The sequence below is a fragment of the Trichoplax adhaerens genome, genomic scaffold (genome assembly GCF_000150275.1).
Source record: "Trichoplax adhaerens TRIADscaffold_33 genomic scaffold, whole genome shotgun sequence".
Classification (NCBI taxonomy): Eukaryota; Metazoa; Placozoa; class Uniplacotomia; order Trichoplacea; family Trichoplacidae; genus Trichoplax; species Trichoplax adhaerens.
Window position 1 is genome coordinate 255,673 of NW_002060973.1, and position 26,245 is coordinate 281,917.

The 26,245-nt window shown below is 34.7% G+C and overlaps 3 protein-coding genes across 3 annotated transcripts; 1 reads left to right on the top strand and 2 right to left on the bottom strand.

The window, feature by feature from the left end:
* Positions 1 to 3,126: 3,126 nt before the first annotated feature.
* Positions 3,127 to 5,070, bottom strand: TRIADDRAFT_4136 (uncharacterized protein; the record flags this gene model as incomplete). Its single annotated transcript, XM_002117952.1, has 2 exons — positions 3,127 to 3,974; positions 4,854 to 5,070. Coding segments are annotated over 2 exons (1,065 nt in total), but the record flags the coding sequence as incomplete, so codon positions are not given.
* An 11,678-nt stretch (positions 5,071 to 16,748) lies between these two features.
* On the top strand, positions 16,749 to 21,195 carry TRIADDRAFT_62010 (uncharacterized protein; the record flags this gene model as incomplete). Its single annotated transcript, XM_002117929.1, has 12 exons — positions 16,749 to 16,786; positions 19,057 to 19,150; positions 19,274 to 19,342; positions 19,777 to 19,839; positions 19,927 to 19,978; positions 20,084 to 20,120; positions 20,228 to 20,316; positions 20,397 to 20,487; positions 20,604 to 20,658; positions 20,731 to 20,808; positions 20,883 to 20,959; positions 21,033 to 21,195. 12 exons carry the CDS (start codon positions 16,749 to 16,751, stop codon positions 21,193 to 21,195), a joined length of 906 nt encoding a protein of 301 aa, XP_002117965.1.
* Positions 21,196 to 24,480: 3,285 nt separating this feature from the next.
* On the bottom strand, positions 24,481 to 25,644 carry TRIADDRAFT_62011 (uncharacterized protein; the record flags this gene model as incomplete). Its single annotated transcript, XM_002117953.1, has 1 exon — positions 24,481 to 25,644. The coding sequence occupies one exon, from the start codon at positions 25,642 to 25,644 to the stop codon at positions 24,481 to 24,483; it is 1,164 nt and encodes a 387-aa protein (XP_002117989.1).
* Positions 25,645 to 26,245: the final 601 nt, after the last annotated feature.

Below are 26,245 nucleotides of genomic sequence, written 5' to 3' on the forward strand. Positions count from 1 at the left end.
ATCTTAATGAATCAAGTTCTAGGCGTAAGTAAATTATCATTAGTAACTTAAATAATAATGTATGTCCAGTTAAAAACAACATAAGACATTAATTAATGCAACAATGTCCACCTTAAACGTTACCATCAGTTTGAATCACAGTGACGTATGAATAATAGTAAAGACACATTGAAGAGATTGTTCAAATTGCAATGAACCATAGAAAAATTGTTCTTGAATAGCTCAATTCAGAAATAATTAAGAAAGTCCCACCTTCAAGGATGAGATCATATAGCATTAGAAATGAATTGTGTCGCAGCTCATATAAAGTTATTATTATCACATTTTATCAATATTTAATATGCAAGTTAAGAAAGATAAGTTATTATACACATATCAATTTGAAATAGTAGGGAAAGAAAATATCGAAGCTACTATAAAGATAATAGCAATGTACGCGTATGCATTTCATGGTTCATACGTGCTCAAGCAGAAAAGTAGTTTCTTTTCAAGTCTACCAGGTGTTCAATAACTTAAATTAGGGTCCAGTGCGTTGGGACTAGCTTTTGGCAAGTCATTGATTAAACTACTGTAGGTCTTGTTGTTATATTAGTAGACGAAGGAAGGTATAAAGTTTTCAATGTATGATTATTATTAATAATTAAGGTAAATAATCGTATAGCATCATTTGTAAATATTCCTGATGATGTCTATACAAAAGTGGAAAATGCTGATTGATTGGGATTAATGGTATTGGCTGGACTTCCTGGATAACTACTGCGTAATGTTGGGGCATAACTACCGCCATGGAATGAAGCATTTCCATCAAATCTGGCTTCACTGTAGTTGCCCATAAACGATGTTGTGTCGGTAGTACTATTTCTTTTGCTTAATCCACCATATGCGTTGATAAATGAACCATCTTCGTTGAATTTGGATAAATGGGGTAAATCAGCATATTGATCCATGCTATCAACGCTATCTACTTCAACATCACTGTGTCTAAAGTTGTCTTCGGTATGGTGATTATCTTCTGGTAAGGGAGGCCTCTTAACTTCTTCTTCTGGTTCATCAGTAGGTAGTGGTGGTACATCAGGTTTCTTTTCATTATCTGAAGGGGTAAAGTAGCGACCGCCATTTTTTTTCTTTCTATCAGATCGAATAAAGCAGACTAGAACTAAAAAGACCAACAAAATTCCTGACGCGCTAACTAAAGCTATAAACCAAACTTCTTGATAGAACGGCGTTTGTGCTCCTGGTATCGCAGCTGTAGTAGCGTTAACTTGATTACTAGGTAAGCTGAGAATATTGTTACTAATAGCGATAACATGGCAGATGTAGGAAGTCGCTGCAAGTAACCCAGTCACTTTATACCGACGTACTGATATTGCTATCATGGTAGTGCTAGCATTGACAAAAGCACCTTGTGATGTTGCAACTCTATACTGAATAATAAATCCGTTCGTTGGATTTTCACTTGCTACCCATTCAAAATCAATGGCAGTTTGTTCAATGCTAACAACTTTGAATAGGGTTGGTGCAGCAGGTCCTAAGCCATTTACCGGACTGCGAATATCGCTAGGTACACCATAACCGTTGGCATTTTTAGGTGTTACAGTAAAGATGTAATTGCCTGCTGCCATATTATTGAAAGTAAATGTAGTTTCAGCATTGACAGTATTATAGGTTGAATATGGGCCTGCAATGCCTGAAGCATTTAAAACCGCATATTGAATTTGATATTGAGTAATTCCGTTAGCTATTGCTGGTGCAACCCATTGAACAACAACCTGACTTTTAACTGATTCCGTAACTTTTAGGCCCGTAACTGCATCTAAAAGAATAAGTTGTAATGCAGGTTAGTAATTCAATAAAATCTTTGTAGCTACGATTGGATAACTTTATACATGACCGATATCTATAGTACCGTAAAGTCCTAGATATCGTAGATTATTTTAATATTAACTATTCATGATAAGCAACAATATTTGAATTGAATATCCATTGCATTCGTCTCTTTCTCCTTCGTTAAGATTTTTCTTTATTGCATATTACTTAGATAAGATGCAAATTGATCTTGTTTATCTATTTAGAATTTTACCTGGTACAGGATTATTGGTATAGGCGGTAATAGTAGAAGAGAAAGGTCCATCTCCACCTGAAGTATATGCGTTAATTCTAAAACTGTAAGTAAAATACGCTGATAATCCTTCGATAGTAGCCGTATTAATATCCCCAAATGTGCTAGTGTTAGCAATTGAGTTATCATATATCCAATATGAGATCTGTTGGTAACAGAAGAGAAGATTTTATTAATAGAATTGACTTTGTGTTATATCTTGTCGATGCTACTGTATTTACAGTATTAAGCAGTGAATTTAATAATGAATGATTCAATGACAGTAGATGATGATATTGTTAGAAAAAAATTGAATTTTAAATCGATGCCTCAAGTATCGATATCACGATCTACAGCGAAGCACTGATTTAGGGTGATTATATAATATATATTGTACCCTAAGATATGTTATCTAGTTATTTACTATCGCATGCAGTAAACTCAAGCATTTCGTTCAATAGAACGGGTTATTGTCTAGTTGAAATGAATGTTGCTTATATCTTAACTGAAGTAATTATACACTCTATTTTTCTTGCAAATATCATTACAAAGACTTCTCTGTTGATCAATCAACTTACCCTATATCCAACTGCCGTTGCTCTTGTTGTTGCAACGCTAGAAATCTTATTCCACGTTATTTTGACTGTACTAGTACTGATAACGTAAGCTTTAATGCTTGTAGGTGCTGCAGTAGGTGGTGAACTACCAGTAGTAGCCTTAATGACAGGAGTTGATGCTATTCCTAATCCAGCGTTATTGAATGGTTGCAACTGTAATTCGTAAGTAGTGCTTTGAAGGAGGCCAGTTAATCGATATGAACCTCCAGTATTTATATCCAGAGTTACCCAAGTCGATGTCGACACTGATGTTCGATAATATAGCTTATAACCAATACCAGCATCATTTTGCTCTTCGCGTGATAATGGCTTGAAACTAATATCGATCGCAGTTGGATCAGATGCTACTCCATTAGCTCGAAATTCGCCAGGAGCATAAGAAGGTCTAGCTCCAGATGTCGAAAATACTAAATGTGCGCTATCTTTACTTGTGCCAACTGCATTGACGGCTACTACTTTAAAGCGATAAGTATTAAAAGGTGATAAAGTAACTCGACGGAATGTGGTTGATACTGGGATATAATCTTGGGCGATTCTCCACGCATCGACACTATTGACCCGATATAAAATTGTAAATCTCAATAATGGGCTGTTGTTCGGACTGCCAGGTAACCATGATAATACCACAGCCGAGGATATTAGCTGACTGTAAGTAAAACTAAATGGAGGATCTGGTGCATCATTAACCGTCAACAAGGCTGATGAAGATTGAGGCACATAACCAACAAATGGTACAAAAGTCGCAGCTACACATGAAAATGTACCTGTATCAGTTAATGTTGTATTAACATAAGTTAATGTTGTGGTTAAACCAGACGTTGTAATGGTAGCTCGACTTGTAGTAATATTGACATTGTTTCTTTGCCAATACAGAGCGACATTATAGTTTACCGCTTTCGTAACTGCACAAGATATGCTGAAATTTTGGGGTCGTCGGACAGAAGTCTTAACTAATGGTTTCGAAAAGACTGTAGCACTGACCACGATGGCAATGCCGGATACATTACTACTTCCATATCGATTTCTTGCAGTGCACATGTAAGTTCCGGCATCGTTATCGTCTACGTTGTGAATAATTAAATTACCATTTAGCAAGACTGTATATTTGTTATATAATAATGTATCCACAAATCCTCCATTTCTTGTATAGGTCATTACCGGTCGAGGGCCGCCAGTAACTGTGCAACGTATAGTGGAAGTTTGTCCTCGAAACAATGTGGTTTGTGTATAAGGTTTTTCGGTGAAAACTGGTGCTGCAACTGTGACATTAAGATAACCAGATGAAGCAACGTTTGAATGGTCATTATAGCCGACACAAGTATAGACCTTTGTATCTTCCCTAGCGAGATTACGTATGGTTAACGATCCATTAGAATTTAGAACATATTTAGAGCTTGCGACGATTTGTTGACCATTCATATACCATCTATATTTGATATTCGATCCGCTAACTGAGCAAGGCCAAACGAAATCTGATTCGACAGGTTGATTAGTATCAGTGATTGGCGTTATCCATCGTGAATCGATTGTAACTTTGAGTGTCGTGGTAGCTGTAACTTGGCTACTCCCTGAAATGGCCGTACATTGATAATCACCCGCATCGACTGTTTGAATATTTTTAATTACAAGATGGCGACCAAATTTTTCGATAGCATAGCGATTAATAGGCAATGTACCTGATTTTTTTTGCCATCGAATATTAGGTACCGGATAACCCGTTGCTATACACTCCAAAACAACTCGAGCTTGACCAAGAAGAGCGACAGGTGCATTAGGTGCGACTGCAATTTTAGGAGTTACCGTTGTCGCTGTGTTTGTTGTAAAATTGACATATTGAAATGTTCCTACATATTTGGTTTCTTCTGAAGATCCTGTATTAGGGTTATTTGAAGTCCATTTAACAGTACATTGATAGGATCCAGTATTATTTGGCCAACCAGCAATGAAGATCAAATCGCCAGCGTAGACCGTCTGAGCTATACTATTCGTTTCAGTCACTCTAACGTTGTTGGCATCAGTCCAATAAATTACATTAGGTCGTGGTAAGTTTTTTTCCGAGATTTGGCATCGCAATCGAGCGTTACCGTTAATATCTATAGTGAATACTTCGGCGGCAACACCAAGCTTTTCTAATATACGTACTTGAAGTGTTGCTTCACGGCTAATACTTGTACCATAGAGATTACTAGCTAAGCAGGTATATTTGCCAGCATCCGCTGGAATGATACCGGTAAATGTTAAATTACCACCGCTAAGCTTAATTCGAGCATCGTATTGGATATTTTTACCGTTATGTTGCCATACATAAGAAATAGTTCCAGTTCCGGTAGCTTCGCAGGGGACGACAAGATTATCGCTACCCGTACGAGATATTGCGTTTTCATTGATGAAATCGACCGGCTGTATGATTATAGTAGGAGCAGTGATTGCATTGATGACCGTAGTTGTTAAAAACAAGAGGGAGATGGTTGTTATTAATTTCATATTGTTAATTTAGATGCCCGATAAAGCAATGAGAAAGAAACCAATCAATATCGGGTTAAAAAAAACTGCTTATGGAAATCTAGAAAGGTTTGTAAGCAGAGATAACTGTATTGCCAATTTTTGGATTATTTTGTGACAGAGAAGAATGTACTGCTCAATAAGACAATATATATTACTGTACTTCAAGAATGGAATTAGTTGAAAAGGCCGATCAAGATAATTGAGATTGTAATAGTAGCGCTTGAACTGTTTAGACAGAAAGTTTTAATTGTTGACTATCTAGTATGGATTAAGAATTTGTAAAGACTTTGTTTGATAAATATGGATGGTATTTATCCGTTTGTACGAGTCAGTTACAAATGGAAAAAAGTTCTAAATTATTTCAAATATCTTCATCAATTTGATTGGAGAAAAGAAGAAGTCGTTTTCGGTTTGGTGATGGTAGGAATTGATTCAACTTTAAAATCGTTACGAATGGGACTACCAATAGGCTCAACTTAAGCTGCAGGATAAAAAAAGAAGAAAAGGATCGTTATCATAGGTTAGCAACTCCTGACACTGGTAATATTATTTTGAAATGCAAAAATAAGTGATCAATCCATTACTAAGGACAGAGTCTGAAAAAATTATAAGAATCGATGTCAATAATTTATACCTAGTTGGAAGGATTGATTAATGAAAGAAAAATGTATCCAGTGATGGCAGGAAGACAATATTAACAACGGATTGTAATTTGTTTTTCAAATTAATGAAACTTTTCAATTTTTCCTACTTTTCCGTTTGAAGCGTTCAAGACCACCAGCAGAGTGATATGCGTACCTACCACAGTTATCAGAGAGAAAGGAAAAGAGAAATAAAAGTTAAGCTTGACTGTAAAATAAACTGCTTAAGATCTGTTTACCGCGTTTAGCATCTATCGGCGCAAAAGCGAGAAGGACTAAACTAACCGTATATACAGTATGAAGCGTAGAAAGATGGCTAAAATTTAAGTGAAAAAGCGAGGGATTCTTACCTTAACGATCAAAATTTGACTGGTTGTTGATGTCTTTAAGTCGACGGTGAAAAAGAGAATTACTAATCACCAGTACTTGTGACTGCTTTGCACGATGATGTCGCGTGCCTAATTGGAAAGAAATGGAGTTCAAAACAACCGTTGAAATTGTTACGTCGAATTGTTTCCTACCTGGATTTCCTTGTTACAGGAAAAATGGAAAAGGTTGTATTCTTGAATGATTTTTTATGAAGAGAGAGGATGATAGTAATATGAAAGCCAATATCTGTTTTTGATTAGGTATAATTATAATTAATTAATTAGTCTAGATGGAATCGATCAATTTCAAAAAGTGCTTGACCAGCAAGGATGCCAGTGATGAGCAGTTGGAGAGTAGAATAGGATGTGATGAAAACAACGATGGTTAAAAATAATGTCGAGACGCGTTTTCAACACTAGCCCAAGCCCAGTAACGAGAGTAACGTTGCCAATAACACATTCAAAGGCAGTTTTAGCTTGATTGATAGTAATTAATCAATAAGAATGATTATTTATTGTTTGACAACAACAAAATAGCTCCATAGTAATTTTTTGTCATCATCAATACATTTCATTTAAAATTGCTATATAAAAAGATGTATTATCTTCAACTTTTCAGTGCGGCAGGTGATACAAGAAATATCTAGGCAATGAGTAATGGTAATGGATTGAAGATTGTACAAATATCAAATTTTTATCATCATCATCGTCGTAGCCGGAGAAGAAGAAGAAAAATCATTTTATGTGTAATTTGCAATTTAACACTTTTTCAACCTTCAGACTTGATTAAATCGATTTTTTCATGTTGGCTAATAGATAAAGGGGGAAAATAGCCCATGAATACAATCCATGACAGGCCTGTTTACATAGTGTGTTTGCTACTGTCTACTTTTGATGTGGTTAATAGATTATTTGCAGAGAATAGAGTATCGACATTAGTGCATTCATTGTTAACAATGTCTATTGTTTCTTCTCGACGCTGCATATACATTACCACAGGATGGCACGGAGATGTTAAATTTCAATAGCTGAAATGGCATTATCATGTAAATCAATTGTAGGCTGTCGATTTACTCATCATTGACGTATGGTTGAACGCATTTACGTGACAAGAGAAAATATCAAGTACTGGACTTAGACCGTTAACGTCAAGCATTACTGACGTATATATTGCCGTCGATCAAAAGGTTAGAAAGAAACTGTTAATAAGAAATGACAACATAGACAAACGATAAATTGACCATGTCTGTTGGCTAAGCAATCAATGACGACACGATCGAATTTACAGTCTCGAAATCTATTGAAATGAGGTCATCAATATGCAATTTGTCCTGGGTCGACTCGAATAGACGTTAAAACGATGAAAGTTTTGTCACTTTAATGTGGTCCACATGAATACATAGTCAATATGTAAGGTAGTGGACGACGTTAGCCTCCAATCTATTAGGGAAAGGTCCAAAAATTACAGTTTTACCGGATCAAATTGAATTAACAATGATTCAGTGTCTAAAAAATGAGAATCCGGTCATCTTATACGGCCGATAGGAGTTAACAATTGTTTCTAAAGGGCGAGAAGGATATTATTTAACTTTACTAACTGGCAAGCAGTGCAGTGATATTGATCTTAATGGAATTTAGTTGATTTAAATAACGTCTGTGTTCATATTAAATAGATACTGGCATGACTATGATCTATTGAACCTGAGGTCGGTAACATTATCAAAGGATATTAATTAAGAGCAAATTTAAGTATTTTTTAGCTCAGTTCGTTTTCAGCTTGTGATTGATTTGGCCTGTTATCATTTTGATAACGATACTATTACCATCATTTCAATTAGAATTTATCATTAGTTTAGAAGATGAGAACAGTATTGTAATACAGTAGTAAGTTGGAACTGAATTTGAGATCTACAGATTTTAAGGGCACATTTACCGTTGACTTGAATTTGACTAGAAAGGTTGACCGCACATACAGCATCTAGTTTGATTCAATTTATTGTATAGGCAAGAGATAAGCGCTTTACTTTTCACATGGGTAAGTCGGATCCATACATAGGCTGCAAATTATATCGTCTCACTCAAATAAGAGTGATAGCAGCACTGATGTGCTCTATTCGAAACCCAGGATCTCAGGAATAATCTACAATCTTAAGTTCTTCGAATGTTTATTTTATAGATGAGCGCAATTTTATCTAGATCGGGTTAACTCCATGCGGATAACATTGGATCGATCAATACTCTGATCCACTTTCATGGCTGGTTGTAAATTATAACACCAGCTTATTTCAATAGAAATATCCTGTAGCCGACAGACAGCTGTCCATTTTAAATGAAAGACAGTGGGCTAACGTAGAGTTATCAAAATGATCAGGATGCTAAATTGCTAGCCAATCAATATTTTGTCATCCTACCTTGTCATTCTTATTACTGTTTTTTGCCGATAGATAATTACAATGACAAAATGGAGAAGCTGTTATAGCCCGCTAATGCAAGTACTAATTAATCAAAAGTTGTATTTTTTGTTAGTTACTTCATCAGTTTTCTAGTGGTACGAAGTGATATTTATATTCATAGAAATTGGACGAAATCAGCTCTAGATATAGCAACGATTTTAAATACGGCGGAAATAAACTATGAGTTTCCGGTACTGACTGAAGAGATAAGTGAGCAATATCATCACGTAATCAGCCTATTGGTCCGCATGAAATGATGAGTAGCAATATTGCTACTAATTAATTAATTGCTTGATTAATTAATTATGCCGTTTTAATGAATTGCACTTCAATTATAAATAACGCTGAGAGCTAAGGTTCGATCATCAGTCATGGCGGTGTTAGCAAACTGCAGACTAAATATTCAACCATATAGGTTACTTTTACGATAAATAACTCTTATCTAGGACCCTTTCCTAACTATGATATTTGGTAACAGTTTCGAAGAGATTTTATTAATTGATGGCAAGTAATATCCTTCATTTAATTTGAATCTCGACTCTGATCCAGTACGGAAATTCTATTGACTATAAATACAATTCTATAGACAAGCGTTTCTTGATGGGCCCGATCCTTTTAGACTTTCGGTAAACTTTAGTCTGTTTCATGACCAAAACTAGACCAAATGATTATCATACTACTTGAGCTACAGAAAAAATTCGGTGAAATACTCTGAGGTAGACTATTTACCTTTAATCAACATGATATTTATTTTATCATAGAATTTGTCTCGGACAGAATATTATTGACATAATATTCTTATAGATTATGTGACTAACCAATAAAGGTTGCATGTCCTTCTATTGGATATGTTTACCCTATTATTTATTTCAATTCAAGCATGGATTGTATTAATATTAGTGAAGTATAAATTATCTTTGCCGTTGTAGATTAAAAGTCAGTGCTAACTTGTCAATTTTCTTTATTTTGCCGTAACTAGTCTAGCTGTGACAAATTGATACTTGCATTATTATTATTCTAAATTAGGAATAGGCAGATATCCTGTAAGATCATGGGAAAATTTCAACAGCTATTTTATGCGACATCAGTTAAAGCCAAAAGTGGTGAATAAGAAAGGAAGGCTATCGGCAAATAGGAATGCGAACGTAGAATGAAACAAATTAGTAGTATTTTAATCGGAGAGATTAACTGTAAGCATCCATATTATTAATCTTTGTTATTTTGTGACAGCATATGGGATCAAGATGCCTGATGTCTTATTGAGATGCGAGTAAATTCTATTAACATTGATGGAAAAGTCGTCTACTAAAAAGACGATTATAATTATCGGTATGCAACATCCACAGCGTTAGTTAGGTGGGCCTCTAGCGGATTCTTAATGAATAACTCAATGGTATGCATACTATCACTGTAGTATACTATCATAATTTTGTCCCGGGAAACAGAAATATAAAATGAGTCTTTAAAACGTTAAAACTAGTGACTCGGATATCTACATAACAAGTTTAGTATGTAATGGTTATATAGTTTCTGATAGGAGAATTGCTGTAACCTTATAATAGAGATTCAATAGGCATAAAGATTTAATAGCATGCGGGCATATAAATATTACTGAACTCATTGATTCTCAAGACTATGTAGCAGATCATTACGTCATGGTAAAACATTTAGAAGGAGAAATGGATTTTTCTCCTAAAAAATATTTCAAAGTTTGAGTTTGATCTTTACTAATATAAATCCATGCACTGTATCTTCTCTATTTTAGGATAGGGAGTCGATAATGTTGATTATATTCACTCCAGTAACTCCTGCATGTACAGTAAGACTGTCATAATAGAATTAAAATTAAACAGTCCTACGCCATTAGACGTCGAAGTAAGTTTTGCTTCATGTCATTGATGACATCCAGAAGACACTGCAACTTTGTTCTTCCGTGATAAATATTTTGAATAATATTAGCGAATAGTAATCGATATGGAATGAATTCCATTGGATGGATTCATTAGGCTATTTTAATAGAAATGAAATGAATAGTTAAAATATTGGATAGGAACTAGGCAGCAATAATTTCACTACTGGGTGGCCAGTCAAGTTCAACTTGCCCTTAGGCTATCAATTGGAATGGGCAGTCAAGGCAATCTTGTACCAGCCCACTATGACACATTATTTCTATTTTTACAATAACGATCTTGTAGATGGCATGTAAATACAGCAATTGTTTAAAATTTTGCGGTTAATTAATGGCAATCATTACGTGAATAAGGTTGTAGAATAAGAATAGAGACAATCATGAACTGATTCGTAAAATAGCAGCGTAGTGTTTCCTTTTACTAAATTGCTTTATTTTACCGGTTTTAAGAATGACTCCCTCAGGAATTGCCTGTAGTCCATCATATCTTTGATTTTTCATTGTATACTAGAAATGTAATAGTATCAAGCTTCATTGGCGCTAGGTTAACGCTCCCTCAACTCCATAAAAATAACAGCTGGTCTGTACAAGTATTAGGCAATCTAATAGAGTAGATTTTGAATTTTTTAGGACATCTACTACCACATAATCAATACATTCAGTATGTTTTAATTTCATGTGATGTTTGAGATCAGATTAAGCGTAAACATCGAACACATGGAAAGTAAATATTGTCTAACGAGTTTATCCTTGCCATCATTAAAAAATACGAGTAGTTGCTAGTTTTTGACTCATGCAAAGAAGAATAGATTCGTGATAGAGCGTAATAATCTGGCATTTATACCTAATTCTTTGACTAACGGGTTAAAGAGATGCTCTATTTTATTCCGCAATTTGTATCAGCTCAGTTGACCCTAAGTAAACACTAACCAGCCACTAGTCAATAAAAAAATGCTAGGCTTTACTAATTTATTAAATCAGCAGGATACAGCCAGTTTGAAACACTTTACGTGCCTTATGATAACCTCCATTATTTTACTTCCGCGTGGATTGAATATAGTATCTATCACATGAAAAGTAAATATTGTGTACTACTTCGTCAGGAACTCCCTTTACAATGAGACTCCACGCTAATTTTTTGCATCCTGCAATAAAGAAACTGGCTTATGATATAGCGTACAGGCAGTAATCTTTATGCTATTTCTGATTTCCATAATTAATGAACGTCTTATAATTATAACTGGTAAAAATTTAAGCCAGTCTTTATAAGTATCAGTCACGCGAGATCTGTAAAATGCAAGTACGATCAAATTTGGAATCTTTTATTCCTCGATATAATATCAATGATATTTGTCTTTTATGTGGTAGATGGGATCGATTTGAACGTAAATATTATATGTCTAGTTTACTATTGCCTCCATTTAAAATAAGACTAAAGGCTAGTTTGTAGCAGTGGATTATATAAGGAAACATAGACTTATAATACCTTTGGAGCGGTAGTCTTAGAATTACTGTACGCGTATATCTTGCTTACAAGGCTATCGACATTTAATTTTAGACCGTTTTATTTTGATATACTTTGATGCCACTTTATCTTACTAAAAGCTCTGAAATAAGCCCAAGTAAATATAAACATCTATTCATGATCCACGGGACAGCCAAAACTAGTTATCTGAATTTTCACATTATAGAATGAGTTAGGACGTAGCGGAACATACTAGCCTTAATACTTGATTACTTTATCGTTCGAAATTTGTGGATGACCTAATATTTCATTTATTAACCTAATTTTTCAGTTGCCTACATCGTATATTCTGTCTTATAGACGGGACTCAATTGAGTCTAACTTAAGGTAAATATCGTCAGAGGAAAATCTCAGGGAATTACAGTTAGTAGACAGCAACCCATGGTTAAAACGACAGCGAATACAAATTTGAGAGTTTTGAACCATACAACGGAGAAACAGTCGTATTTTATCGGAATACTCTATTCTATGCTATACCTAGAAATTGAAATACTTGCTAGATATGAGATATTGGAATGTAACCGTTGCTGATAAAAACGACAATACTCCAAATATTTAGGCTATGAGATATTATCAGACTATGGCTCTGATGGAACTGTTTCAATGAATAACCGATATATAACGTCGTAAGAAAGATTAGCGCACACATGTAATTTTCAGCTGAAATGATCGGATAAGGATGGAGGTTGTTAATTAAACGACTGGATTGTATAGCGTAGTCAGGGATGCGAAGAGAATAGGACTACATTGGATATTTACAAATATCATCATTATACTTTAATCACGTCGAAAATATTCACTAATATGGGAGGATCAAAGTTGACAATTAGTTGAAGCTACATGTATTGACCGAGTAACACGCCTCAGAATTATCCGATCAAAGTGTTAATACAATACGAAGAACGTTAATGGATCATTTGATGGATTGTACTGTAGACAATGTCGTGAGGCTAAAGGCAGAAGATGATTTTATAGATCCATAAATACAGTATAAAAACAAGGTGTGAAAGATTGTTAATCACAGTTCGATATTACTGACAGCCAATGGACGCTTGTACGTGAACATTAAAGTAAAACGGTAATCTGCCGTCTGATCATTTCAAATTCTATACTGGCCGTACCAAGACTTCGCAAAGAATCTTTGTATAAGTCGAAGAGGTGGAAAGTTGCCATTAGGACTAATGCGTTGGTAGTATTGATTTAGAATAATTCCAAAGTAAATTATAACTTAATTTGTCTAATTTTTACGTGATAATATCATGGAAATCACATTCTATGATCCAACTTTTTTTTCGAAAGTTATTTAGCAGTAAACGCAAGTTCCCAAAAGTATTTGATAAGAGAAAGTAACTTAGATCTAAATACGGTCAGATTCCTTTCCAATAAAAATCTTTTATGATTACAGCTAGAACACTGTAATTACCAAAAAAAGCGAAAGCTCAGATGGAATAGTGTAAATTAGTACAACAAAAAAGAACATCGGATTATATTGGATGGATCAGATACGGTCTGATCGTATTTCAGAAAAGTTCCATTTCACTCAACTGAATAAATGGTACAAAATCTATCTTACGGCAGGTTACCCACCATCACTCCTGAAAAACACGTCCATCCTGTGGCATTGAGTGGCATGTAGCTAGCTACTGTTTTGATCGGAGAGTGTACTGTTATATTTTATTTTAATAGAATTCGTTGTTTAAGTTAATAATCGCATTAGATAATTTTATTGCCATCATAATCACCCGGTAAAATCCTGTATATACTTAATGGGCAGCTATGAGAGAAATAATAATTACACGTTGATATTATTTTATCAATAATGATGGTTAAGATACTGTTGAAGTATAAGGAAGATCTTATTTTCCATAGGGTCGGAAATTACTAAATGACTATCAAAGGAAACTGAAAGTGGATAAACACATAAGCAGTGGACCTTACGAGATATGTTTCTAGTATTTATAATTTTAAAAGCTGAAAGGTAAGGTTAAGGCCTCGTTTAGAATGGCCTATTATATTTGTGTGCCATAATCTGCTTCGTAGGATTTTATCATTCCGATACTCAATATTTATTCTATTTATAAAAATCGAGGCTGCGCTATATTCTTATTTGAAACTGTTTAGGATTGGAAACATATGCAGTTCTTGTGAAAGGTAATTAAGAAGGGATCAACAGATACCCAACGAGTGGTAGAGGGATTGTGGTGGTAGTAATGAAAATTTTATACTGTATACAGAGAGAAATCAAGTCAAGAACTCGTTTTAGAATATTTTTTCTCTCGTGCGTTATTGTATATCAGAATCGGTTTCGTAGAAAAGTGTTTCTTCGATACCCTATATGTTTGTGTTATTTATAAATATAGAGAAAATAATTATTCTGATTTCAAATTGCGAATCTAATTTATGCTAAATTTGTCGTACATTTCTGATGGTGTAAAATTTATTGTACAACTTAACAATACTTTGCTCCTTCCCTGGTGTGTGCATGTGTCTATGGTCATTTGCCTATAATTTTATTTTACGAATTGATGAAATTTCGATTGGATATTTTATATAGCAATGCCGTTACTCTTTCTTTTCGTGCTGCTTATCAAGATGAAAAATTTATAATGGATACTTAAGTCATTTTAGTTTAACATTACAATTCCCGATACAGCAGTGCTCAAAAGTTTGAAATTGATGAAAGTGTAATTGAGAGACTTAACTAGTGCACGAGTAGAATTTGATCTTACACGTTACTGTAATGGTCGATAAGGTTTTATAGTAATTAGAAGCCAATCTTTACGCCGACTACAGCGATATTTGCGATATATTCCAAATCAGAAAAGCTACATTTTCAATATTGCACCTTGGAATTGATGGTGCAAAATAGTCTAGTTTGTGCCCATAAACGCTAGGCAATAATTGCAAATCCGACGAGATGGACTATCATCTCTATCTTCATTTTTAGTAATGCCAAAGGCTTACGAAATTTGATTACTGTACAGTATATGTCGAGTGAGGTTACAACATCTGCGAATTATAAATATACTATATGCTATGTATGTTATGGCTAAATTAAGCGTAACATACATACCGCAATAACAGATGTAAAATTAAATGATACTAAACTGCATAAATATGTTGGTGGTAGCAGGAAAGGTATGATATATCGTGTGGTTGGACTAGGGGCCACGTTTGGCAATAGGATATCCATGATCCATGCAGATTTCTAAATCAATTTATAAAATATCGAAAATAAAGAGTTTCTAAATATCTTCACGGTTGAAATTGATGACTCTTAAATTATATTGTAGAAATAAAAACATTGAAACAGTTTGATGCTGTCGGTATCTGGTTCAGAAAACGGTAAATTTCTAAAAATCATTTCCTACTAAAACAGCAAACTTCTGAAAATCATTTTCCTACTTCCATCCACAACCCCTAACCCTAACCCCTACTTCCATCCACAACCCCCTCCATCACCCCTATGCGGCGTTCTGCCTTATATACTCTCTTCCAGTCTTCTGTTCAACTTAATTACGTAGATGTTAAAATACTGTACTATATCACCTCGACTATCTGCGTCCATGTCTCAATATGCTTTTGTCACACTTTACTGAGATTACGCAAGTGTTAGCTTGTCTAATTAATATTTTGGCTAGGTTAGCCTAATGTGGAATGATATTTATGACTGTAGAGTACGTGAAATTTTATCACTAGCGTAGAAGTAATTCTTTTACAGTTACTAGTGCAAACTCCCGTCGCTTTGCTGACGGTTTACGATAATGTGCTCATTTAACAGATAGTATTACCATTTGATAGACCTGTCAGACTAACACTCGTTCAAATCTCTTCTTTCACCTTAGTTTTTAACTGTACATATCTCCCTATCATTGAATGAATCTTACTCAGAAATGAATAACACCATATTCTATCCCTCGAATGCTACAAAGTATCAGTCATTGCAAAGTTTTCACATTAATTTCGAAAGCACATGGCTAACTGCATATCAATAATTGTCACAACCACTATAGGTTCTCTAACCACCGTATATGTCTTGCTATGGTCTTCTTTTAATATATTGATAAAACAATCGATTAATTCATTATAACTTTAATATACAGTATTCAATATAGAACCTAACATATCCAATTATCCATACAGCAGTAAGTTCTAGCACATCTACTTAGTCGATTTCCATCAGACATCAAAATACAAACCTCTACTTTATAGTATTAACTGCTAAAGGGAGAGCTCTATGGGCTTTGTCAAGAAGTGGACAGTTGAGCAGTTGTGAGCTGGTTTCCATGGAGTTATTAATAAAGTGGCTGGCTCAGATGCATCGATTTGAGATCCGATCCGATTAATTCCATAGAGTTGACAAATGAGGCAGCTATTAGTTAATTAGAATAATATAATGAATAACAGAGCTATTCTAGTACTCTACAAAACACATTGTATGGAAATAATATTCATAAAAAACAGTTTTTATGAATCCTTCTGCATCGATTTGAGATCCGACCTGGTCGATTTCTGAGGAGTTGACTAATATTATAAATAAAAGCTATTATTCATGCTTTAAAGGCACATCTAGAAAATGATTAAAAATAAAATTGCTTAGACTACTCTTAAGGGAACATTATGTAGGAACAAATGGTCCAAATAGCCGTTCTCCTAAGCTCTGTTAGAAGGTAGACTTAGAGCAGGGCATGATGGAAACGCAGAGAAATGGCGGCAACGAATCCCCAGGCTTAGAGCAGATAATCTGCGCATGCTTCCGCTTGTTATGTCCGTAGTCCAGTGTTCTGTAGCGGTCACAGAATATAGCATTCCTGTATGGCATTATTTGACATACTGCACCACATGTTGTGAGCTATAGTTTGGAGCACTACAGTATCGGACTATATCGGGACTGCATCGTACCAACCTCGTTACTATAGAGAAAGCTGCAGGCCTTTGTCAATTCGAAGCTTGGCAATTTCTCTCCAGCCATTTCCAGTCTAGGTCGTCTCTTGCAGGTAAAAGTTTGATTATCCGACGTGGATAGAGTAATTTCAAGAGTAGCTTGAGCTGAATGAGGTTTTAGTCATGTAGGAGATGATAACGAATTGCAGAATGATCGTCTAATTTGTTCTAGGAGTTAAATTTGAGGCTGAAATCTTGCAGTATTAAATTGTCAATCCAACTCTTGCAGGTCCAATCTTGGCAACTAGTATTTGCATCCTTTGAATTCTGCTAGCCAGTATTAAGTGCTAGAAGTTAGCAGCTTTAGACCCATTTCACAGGTTTATTTTAATTCATTACATTACAATATTCGTATAATTTTGGATCTGATCTTGCTTACTTTTCGTAAATGAATGGACTGCAAATAGTAGCCATTAGCTGCAGCTGAGGGTGATGACAGAGAGTATATGAAATCAACTATTTTCTGCTTAGATTCGTCTTTATGATATTCTAGGTAGTTCTTTCAGGCCAAGAAAAATGTCCAGTTTTCGTAAATTAATCAAAGGAAAAGCATCTCAAAAGAAAATTAATTCGCCTTTAGCAAGATATTCGTATCCTTGCACTTTGGATTAATTCAAAATTAAAATTTCTGTGCAATGTGTCAGGTTGAGTGATAATACTCGTACATGGCAGAGTGTTTAGAAGGAGCCTTGTGCTTAGTTAGTTTAAAACGTTATGGTAACATTATTTTATACCCCCATGCACTAGTAGAATAATTTATACTAGATAGTTAGGTTATATTCGCTATTTGTGTGCCTTAATTTAATTTTCATCAACATAGGCCAGAAGTGAAAACTCATTCTTACTATGCACTTTATTTTTGTTTACCTGACGATGCTTAATGGAAGACGCCAATGGTAGTACTAAAATAACTCAAACTGCATGTACAATTTGTCTGTCATAATGACTTTAATTTTTATCGTTCAAGGGCAACAGGATTGTATTAGATTCCTTATAACAGATTTGATCCATCTATAGGGCACCTAGATGGTTTTCGCTAGAGGACTTAAGCCAATAGGATTGCTGATATGTATACGTAATTTTCACCGCGATTCTCGTACAACGCTTAATGGAAGACCTCAGTACTAGTTCTAGAATCTTTAAATTAGATTTCCTACTTGTGTAGTATGATGAATTTCATTTCCGTTTTCAATGGTTGGATTACCGTACAATATTTGGTAATAAATTTAATCTAGCAATAGACGTTTGAATGCTAGTACAAATAATCATTCATATTAAACATTTTCTCTACCTGACAGTGTTTATTAACTAAAGACTTCGAAGGGTGTACTTGAATATCCTAGCTGTTTTTTCTCTACTTGTGTATCATGCCCACTTTTCGTTTCCATCATCTAAAGCTAGTAATGTTGGATTACAATTATTAACTGCACATTTGATCAATCGATATATTTTTGACGTCCAACAAAGCAATCTTTCGTTTTAGATATTTTTTTACCTGACAGCGCTTTATAGAGTACCTCAATATTATAGCTAACTTAGACTTTACTTACCGTATAACTGAAGTGATAATTACCTTTGACTAAAGGTGGTAAAAAATTTGAAAATTATGCTGTGAAAATACGGTCTGTTCTTCACTTTGCCATAGTTCACGATTTGAATAACTGCAAAATAATATCCTAAACCAGACTAGACCTGCATACCCTACTGTATATTAACAAATTGATAATGCTTCTGTACAGCTATATATTGGCATATTTTGTATGATAATAATCTTCCACATTAAATGATTAACATGAACTGAAAGTTTTACGATCTGCATGACAATATGACATATTAAATATGGTGTAATGATAGTTGCGAATCTCTACTACTAATCTCCATTGCATCTGGAGAGAGACAATTATTGATAATAATTAGAAAAATTTTAGCTTCTATCGACTACTCTAACATTAGCAGGCTATCATCTTGTTATACCTTAATATAAAACAAAATGTAGTAATACTGGCCAGCTATCCTGTGCAATATGTAATTGTAATGTGAAAAATGAATTACTTTGGAATGCTCATATTCAAAGTAAAAAACATAAAGAGGTTAGTAAATCAAAGGATTGCGTTACGATATCACATTTTATATGTTAATGAAAGTCATACTTACAAGCATCATCGTGTATGACAACGACTGCTCTACTGACTATCCTAATTGAATCGATTTAGAGCGTCTTAAACCTTAAAGCACAATCTAATAAAGTGGAAACCAAACATTATGCAGTCAATAAGAAAGTGGTAAGAATCGCATATTCTATATTACTACCTCAATTGAATGCGGCTCAATCACGGCTTTACTTGATACTGTGTGCTGGATGAGTCATGATTTAGGCTTGTATTTCTGTCGCGAAAAGAAAATGTACAGAATTTAATAATACTACATTTTATACATCTATATTTCGCTTCGCAGTAAGTAGCAATAGCAGTGATAAATATCCGAGGCTGACTCTTAACAGCTTAATGCTCTTCCTTCCATTTTGGTAGTCCAATACGAAAAAATAAATTGTTTTGTTTTTCCTGTACAAACTGTTCTGTCGAGGATAAAACATATTATCATCAATTATTTTGCTTTGTCCACGAGGAAAACTTTGTCATGTGAAAGTCAAATTAGCTACTGAACAAATGAATTTACTAACATTTGATTATTCTTTCTGATCTAATACTGTACCAAGGTATCCCAGAATGACGATTCTTCCACTTTTGCAAAACCCACTTTACCCGATAGCAAAAGAAAGGTTGGAAGAACATTTAATTCATGGAAATATTACGCGTTGTATTATAAAACAAGTTTAACCTGACTCTGATTTTCTTATTGTTTACAGCAATCTGTCGGCGATGATGAACAATCTGAGCTAGCTGCAAAAAAGTTAAAAGGTAATACCATATACAACTGCTAGTTAAGGCTTTCGTACTTTGTAAAAGTTGATTGGTCCATATTTTCTCATGTTGACGTATTACTTATATGTTCCATTATTACAGTTGATGAGGAATCAGTTAATAAATCTGAAGGAAATAGGTACAAATTGATAATCTATAAATAAAAAAACATTTAAGTTTTTGTATTGGATTTGATTTAAATTCGGGTAATACAACTTAACTGATGGAGATATTATATCACAACAGCTTGCCTTCCGATTTCTTTGACAGTGGATCAGCGTCTAGTACAAGTACCAATACTACGGAAGAAGCTAAACTTACTGCAAACTCACTTGGTATAGATAAATTTTACGGATGAAAGTGTTGCTGTTTCTTTTATTATTGAAATTTATCGAGGTTGTTATCTTCATGGTAGTTGGAAAATATGATGATGATGAGGAAGACAGTGAGGATGAAGATGAAGAAAATGATTCTGGAAAGAATGAAACTGCAAACGAGCAACAACCGTGAGATTATATATTATATAAACTTTAAGCACAGTTTTAATTGTTTTTATGAACCTTAAACTTATACATTAATTCATAAATTTTTAATGCAATATTTTTTAATCTCTCTTGAAAAGTGTGAAAGGAACTTTGCCCGAAGGGTTTTTCGATGATCCTGTCGTCGATGCAAATGTAATAACTGGGTGTTAAAACTTCCAATAATATATCAATTCGTTAATATCGCTGATGTACCTTTACTTGTAGGTTCGGCATGTTGAATATAAACCAAAGATTGACGTGGAATACGAAAAATTTCAAAAGGAGATTGCTAAGGAAGAGCAGGTATTCATTTTATCATTACCAGATTGAAAATATGTATATCGTAACCTACCTTATTCTTGCATTGATCTGTAAAGAAATCAGATGCTATTGTTGAAGTTGACGACGTAGAGGCGCAACTGGCTCGTGATACTCTGGAAGTTGTGGAACAATTGTAAATATAGTCATTTCTTGGTTGGTAACTTGCTATTGTTTAGAATACTCACACTTAAGCATAATATTTTTAGAGTCTGTGAAGAGAAAATTGATACTCTAAGAAAAGCTCGTGAGATGATGAAAGCCAAGCAACTGGCAGCGGCAAACGCTAGGAAAAAATTGGATAATGATAGCGATGATGACAGTGAGGAAAGTGAAGACGAATTTTTTGATTGGAGAGCAAAGAAGGCATAGCAAGCTGCCTTTACTATTTTGATGGACTTTTATTTTTATTTGATTTATGTATATAGTATAGCATTACAGTATCAACATTTTCAAGTCGTGTGCTTGATTATAAAATATGAATACCTGTGTACAGTTTGGTAATTATTATTTTTAATATTATTCGCATATACAGTAATTACAATGCATTATACCAATTTCAACCTTGACAATATGGTAAAAACTATCTTTGCATTAGCTGCAGGTTTTCAAAAACATACATCAAATTTACAATTCTATGTAAATTATCAAGCTTTGGCAGTATCACTCAATACTTTCATTGTTATTCGTTGTGAATTGAGTCTTACTTGCTTTCCGAAATAAATACTGATAGACTTTAGTTTTTTATGTTATTACCATAGCTTATTAGTCCTGCAGTTGAGAAAATAATCTTCCAAGTGTATTACAATATTGAGAGTTATCTGATCCGCGATGGAAATGCCTTGAAAAAATTGGACGTATTGCACTGTAAAAAGTCATTAGTCATTTGTGTTGGTTATATGCTACTAACGGTAATTTGTTAATGGACCTATAAAATTATACGAACTACTCACTCGGCATTCACTGTAATAATATTATCCTGTATAAAGTGATGTAACAAAGTATCATGGTTTAATTCGGATCAGCAGTGAAAAAATTGTTGACAGACCTTATTAAATTGTAGTTTGGTTGAGGCGATGCTATCCCATCGCTCTCTTGAGATTCCCGCATGTGTTCTTATCCCTAATAATATAAGTTCAGTTGATCGTTTATTTCTGTTTGTTTTGCATTCTTTATATTCCCAATTTGCCTTATTCCACCTTTAGGATTTTAATAAAGGAGTCACTCAATTACTGATGATTAAGCGTGCGTTGCCAATCTTTATTGTACTCGTAGATACATAACTCGTATTAAGGAATAGTTAATCAAAATCAATCATTACTGTCTAGGTCACTATTAGAAATGATGTAGTTACTGTTGCTTATACTTACTTCATTACCATCGCCATCCGATGATTAGGTGATCAATTTTGAAATCATAACGTAACGCTGATATTCAAGTTATGGAAAGATTAAATAACCACGCGCTCCTGGATCAACGCCAATGTCATCAATGTCCAGTAGGATCAATATGCTAACTAATTGTACCCTTGAGATCAATTTTTAAGTCATGGTGTTAAAATACTGTAGATTAAATGATGACTCTAATTTTTACTGAATAGTTTGGCATACTACGTATTGCAACTGTCAGAAGATAGCAATGACCATTCTATAGCAATGGATTAAGGCTTTAAAGCCGAAAAAAGATAAACTACTGGAGACTAACTGGAGAATGGCATCATCATAGATGCACGGTATGACTTTGCTAATTCTATCTACTAGCAAATTATCCGTTTAAATGGACGGCAATATAATCTGTCCAAAATAATATAGTAAAAGAAAACCCATAGCTAGATGATCCTAATATAGGTTCCTACTTTCTAGATAGGTGCGATGCTTCTTCCAATTTTGGAAGATTGGAAATTGCTTTAATTGCTCTTCAAGCTCGAATGAGGTTGTCATTTCAGCTGTCCGGTAGAATTTCATTTTAGTCTAGAGTATTATATTGTAGCCGATTTGTAGACAGCATGAATTGGTTATTTAACGGCTCTATATCGTTATTGCGTTGTAAAACCACAATGATACGACGCCTTGCAATGTCGATCATCAATAAAGACTTTGTCGTTGTTCGATATATCATTTCTAGCTTTCCAATAAGGCGTAGAATCGTCAAATCATTGTTGAATTTGCCACCGGATTACAACTATCTTGCATCTTCCTCTGTCAGTCAACTGACGGATGGTAATTCGATAATTATAATTGTCACTACGGTTGCAATATATTGCTAATAGTGCAACGCGGAGCATTTTCCCGTAATCGCCTTTTAAAGCTTGCACTAAAGTCGTCATTTTAAAGATAAACGAATGGCGAAGTAATAGGCTTGATTAGCCAAATGTGTACAGTAGCCTCCAACTTCGCTATTTTAAAGATAAATCAATGGTGAAGTAAAGTTTTATTAACCAAATAGGTAGTCCTTATAGTGTTGATTTTTGTGGGAAAAGAGATTCAATTTCACTTCCTCAATATTAGCAGGTTCAAACTAGCCGTGGAAAAACTCTTCTGCATCTCAACTCTGCCTTTTATATCTGAACTACGAAAGTGTAAAGAGGCAACTAGCAGAAGAAGCTATTTTGACGGACGATTTGAATTTCATTTACGCATATTTCAACTTTATTTCAAATTGTTTATAATGATGTACCGTAGGTTGGACATTTTTAATCAAGTACTATAGGCTGCCATGAATAGAATCAAAGACGACAAAAGGGAATAAATGGACATCAAAAGCAAAGATGATTGATAATTCTTTAATGGCTTCTATAGCCAACGTCTAAAACATCAGCAAATTCTTTTCTAACGTACAAATAGTAGCAAGTAGGGGGGGGGGGGTCCACGATCTCAATACTAGCCTATGCTAGGTCCTCCGAAAAAATAATTGTTACTGACAATTTTAGTGTCTAATGTCTACGCATGGTGCATCCTCAAGTCCAACAACTTGATTATGCAATATGCTCCGAAACTGGGCTCTTTATTTCTAGCCATATTCTAGGATCAATTTTCAATCCACTACCTGATCATGAAGCAAAGTATTCCCGACAGATAGCAGGCCTGTTCTACTACTAAAGCATCATGCCTTGCGTTTGAGTAGCCTTGGCGACAAGATTAAAATAAATTTATCTTCTTAGAGTAGATCTCCCGACATTGTATAACATTTTAGCCTCAAGCATAGCATATCCAATCAACCCAGTCAGTGCATTCGCTTACGCCTTTACTCATTACTCTTATTTCACCATACAACACTCAAATATGCTTGCAAGTTGCAATACAAACATGATCTTTTTATGATGGTATTGCAGAATGCTGATGATACATATTCCAATCTAAAATGAGAATACTATTGTAGATATCCCAGTAAAAGAGTAAAAAATAGCAATCTATACTTTATCAGCTGATTGCATTTGACAAAGTACAGGATATAATTGTATAATTGTATTGACAAAGTACAGGATATATGAAAAATTTCCTCAATTTGGAGTACAGTTTATTGAAATTATTACCAGTATACAGGCTAAAGACTGACAAACCTTATTTCGTAAAGCCGATTTGTCTTATTCCTACAGTACTTATGGGTTGCGAATGGACGCAAACTCTCAAGATCCATGACAGTGCAAGGTATTTTCCACTATCCTTTGGATGGCTTTTCGTAACTCTTATAGGAATAACGCAAACAAAAACACTGTGGACATTGCTCGTGTAAAAAATGAATAGAAATCATAGACTTAATATTATACTGTATAAAATTGCGTTGATTAGCTTTCGAGAAATGAGTAGGATAAGGTTCATTTGGGTCGTATCGGGATGCCATGATACATGGTGGATGATCACACTCACGAGTGGATAGTTGATGAGTTAAGTTAAGCGAGTGGCCGAGTTCATGGGTGATGATAAACGCATCTTCTAAAGGATTTCGCTTAAACTCTATATATTCCACCGCACGGATAGAATAGGGAAAACCGCATATTTTAAACAAGGATTTTCCAGCAACACTGGAACCGGGGGAATTAGCTTGAAAGCGTGCTGTTGTTGACAAGACTATTATCGCATCGAAAGGAATGTCTGTCGTTTTGTACTTGCGGCGCAAACGACGATTCAACTTTATACTTTGCAATTTAAATGAATCTTTCTTGCTAATCCAATCTTTTTTGGTCCACGAAATGATCTTACCAACGATGACTACCAAATTCAGAGGCTTGTATTCCAATGCAACTCTATTCATGGTACTTAGCACTTCTGGACGTATCTTGCCAAACTTTCGGCGATATTGATTTTTGTACACATCTAGGTCCGATATCACTAAGACTTCCAATTGCGATTTCTCAGCCTGAGAAAGCAGTTTTTTATTTGCAAGCGGGTTCAGTGCTGGAATCATGTCGTTCTTCAATGCTATTTTTCTCCTATCCATCAATCCATTCGGTATTGAATCAAGTTTGCTACTGAATATTTCCTCCTTGATTTCATCATTGATAGAAGCTTTGTAGACAACGTGAATCAAATCGTCTAATGGCTCTATTTCATAACGTTGCCGATCTAGCTGAAAAGTTCCTTCCAGGCCTTTGCAAGCAGAAATTGCCACATAATCATGCAATTGTCTATTCTGACGAACCTGACCATGATAGTAACAAGGTATATGAGGAGAATCATCGTCCCTAAATTCATCGATTAAGTTTGCCCCGGGTACTTGATAACTATGACGAAATTGTTGACTGACTAGATGATCATTACGTTCCAAGTCCAGAATAATACGATTTCCAACATGATCGAAGATTTTTTGGTTACCACTGGCCATTCAATTTCTCCCTTTCAAACATGGCGTGGGATCACCAAGTGATAGTCCAATATGCCACGCGATTTCAAATATCTTACTTGTTGACGGGTTAATTGCATCGACGGAAAGCAATCCGATAATGGCTGTGTTAGCAAATAAATGGTGAACAGTGCAACGTATAACATTTTTCTATGGCAATCTTGAACCCAATAATGTGGCTAATAAGAAGAGCAACGCCTTGTTGCTTCGTGGACGCTAAACTCTCAAAACTAGCCTGCATACAGTGCAGGCGTAGATTTATAAAAAGCAGAAGAATAAAGATTTCGTATGGATAGTTTGTAAGTCTCTCCCCTGCTGGTAGTGGATTGTTTCTAAAGATGACCATGTTATTTCATTGTATGCTAATATTTCAAAGTGTTGCAAATACAATATTTCAATGCAACAATAGTTAAATTATCAATTACCGAATTATTGGCTTTAATTATATGCGTACTCGTATGCGGGTATGTACAGTTATCCTATCTTATCAAGGTCGTATAGTACTATTAAATGTTTGCATTGCTGTTTCTTTTACGACTTGGCGATAGAAATATGGATATACCATTTCAATCGAAGACTCATA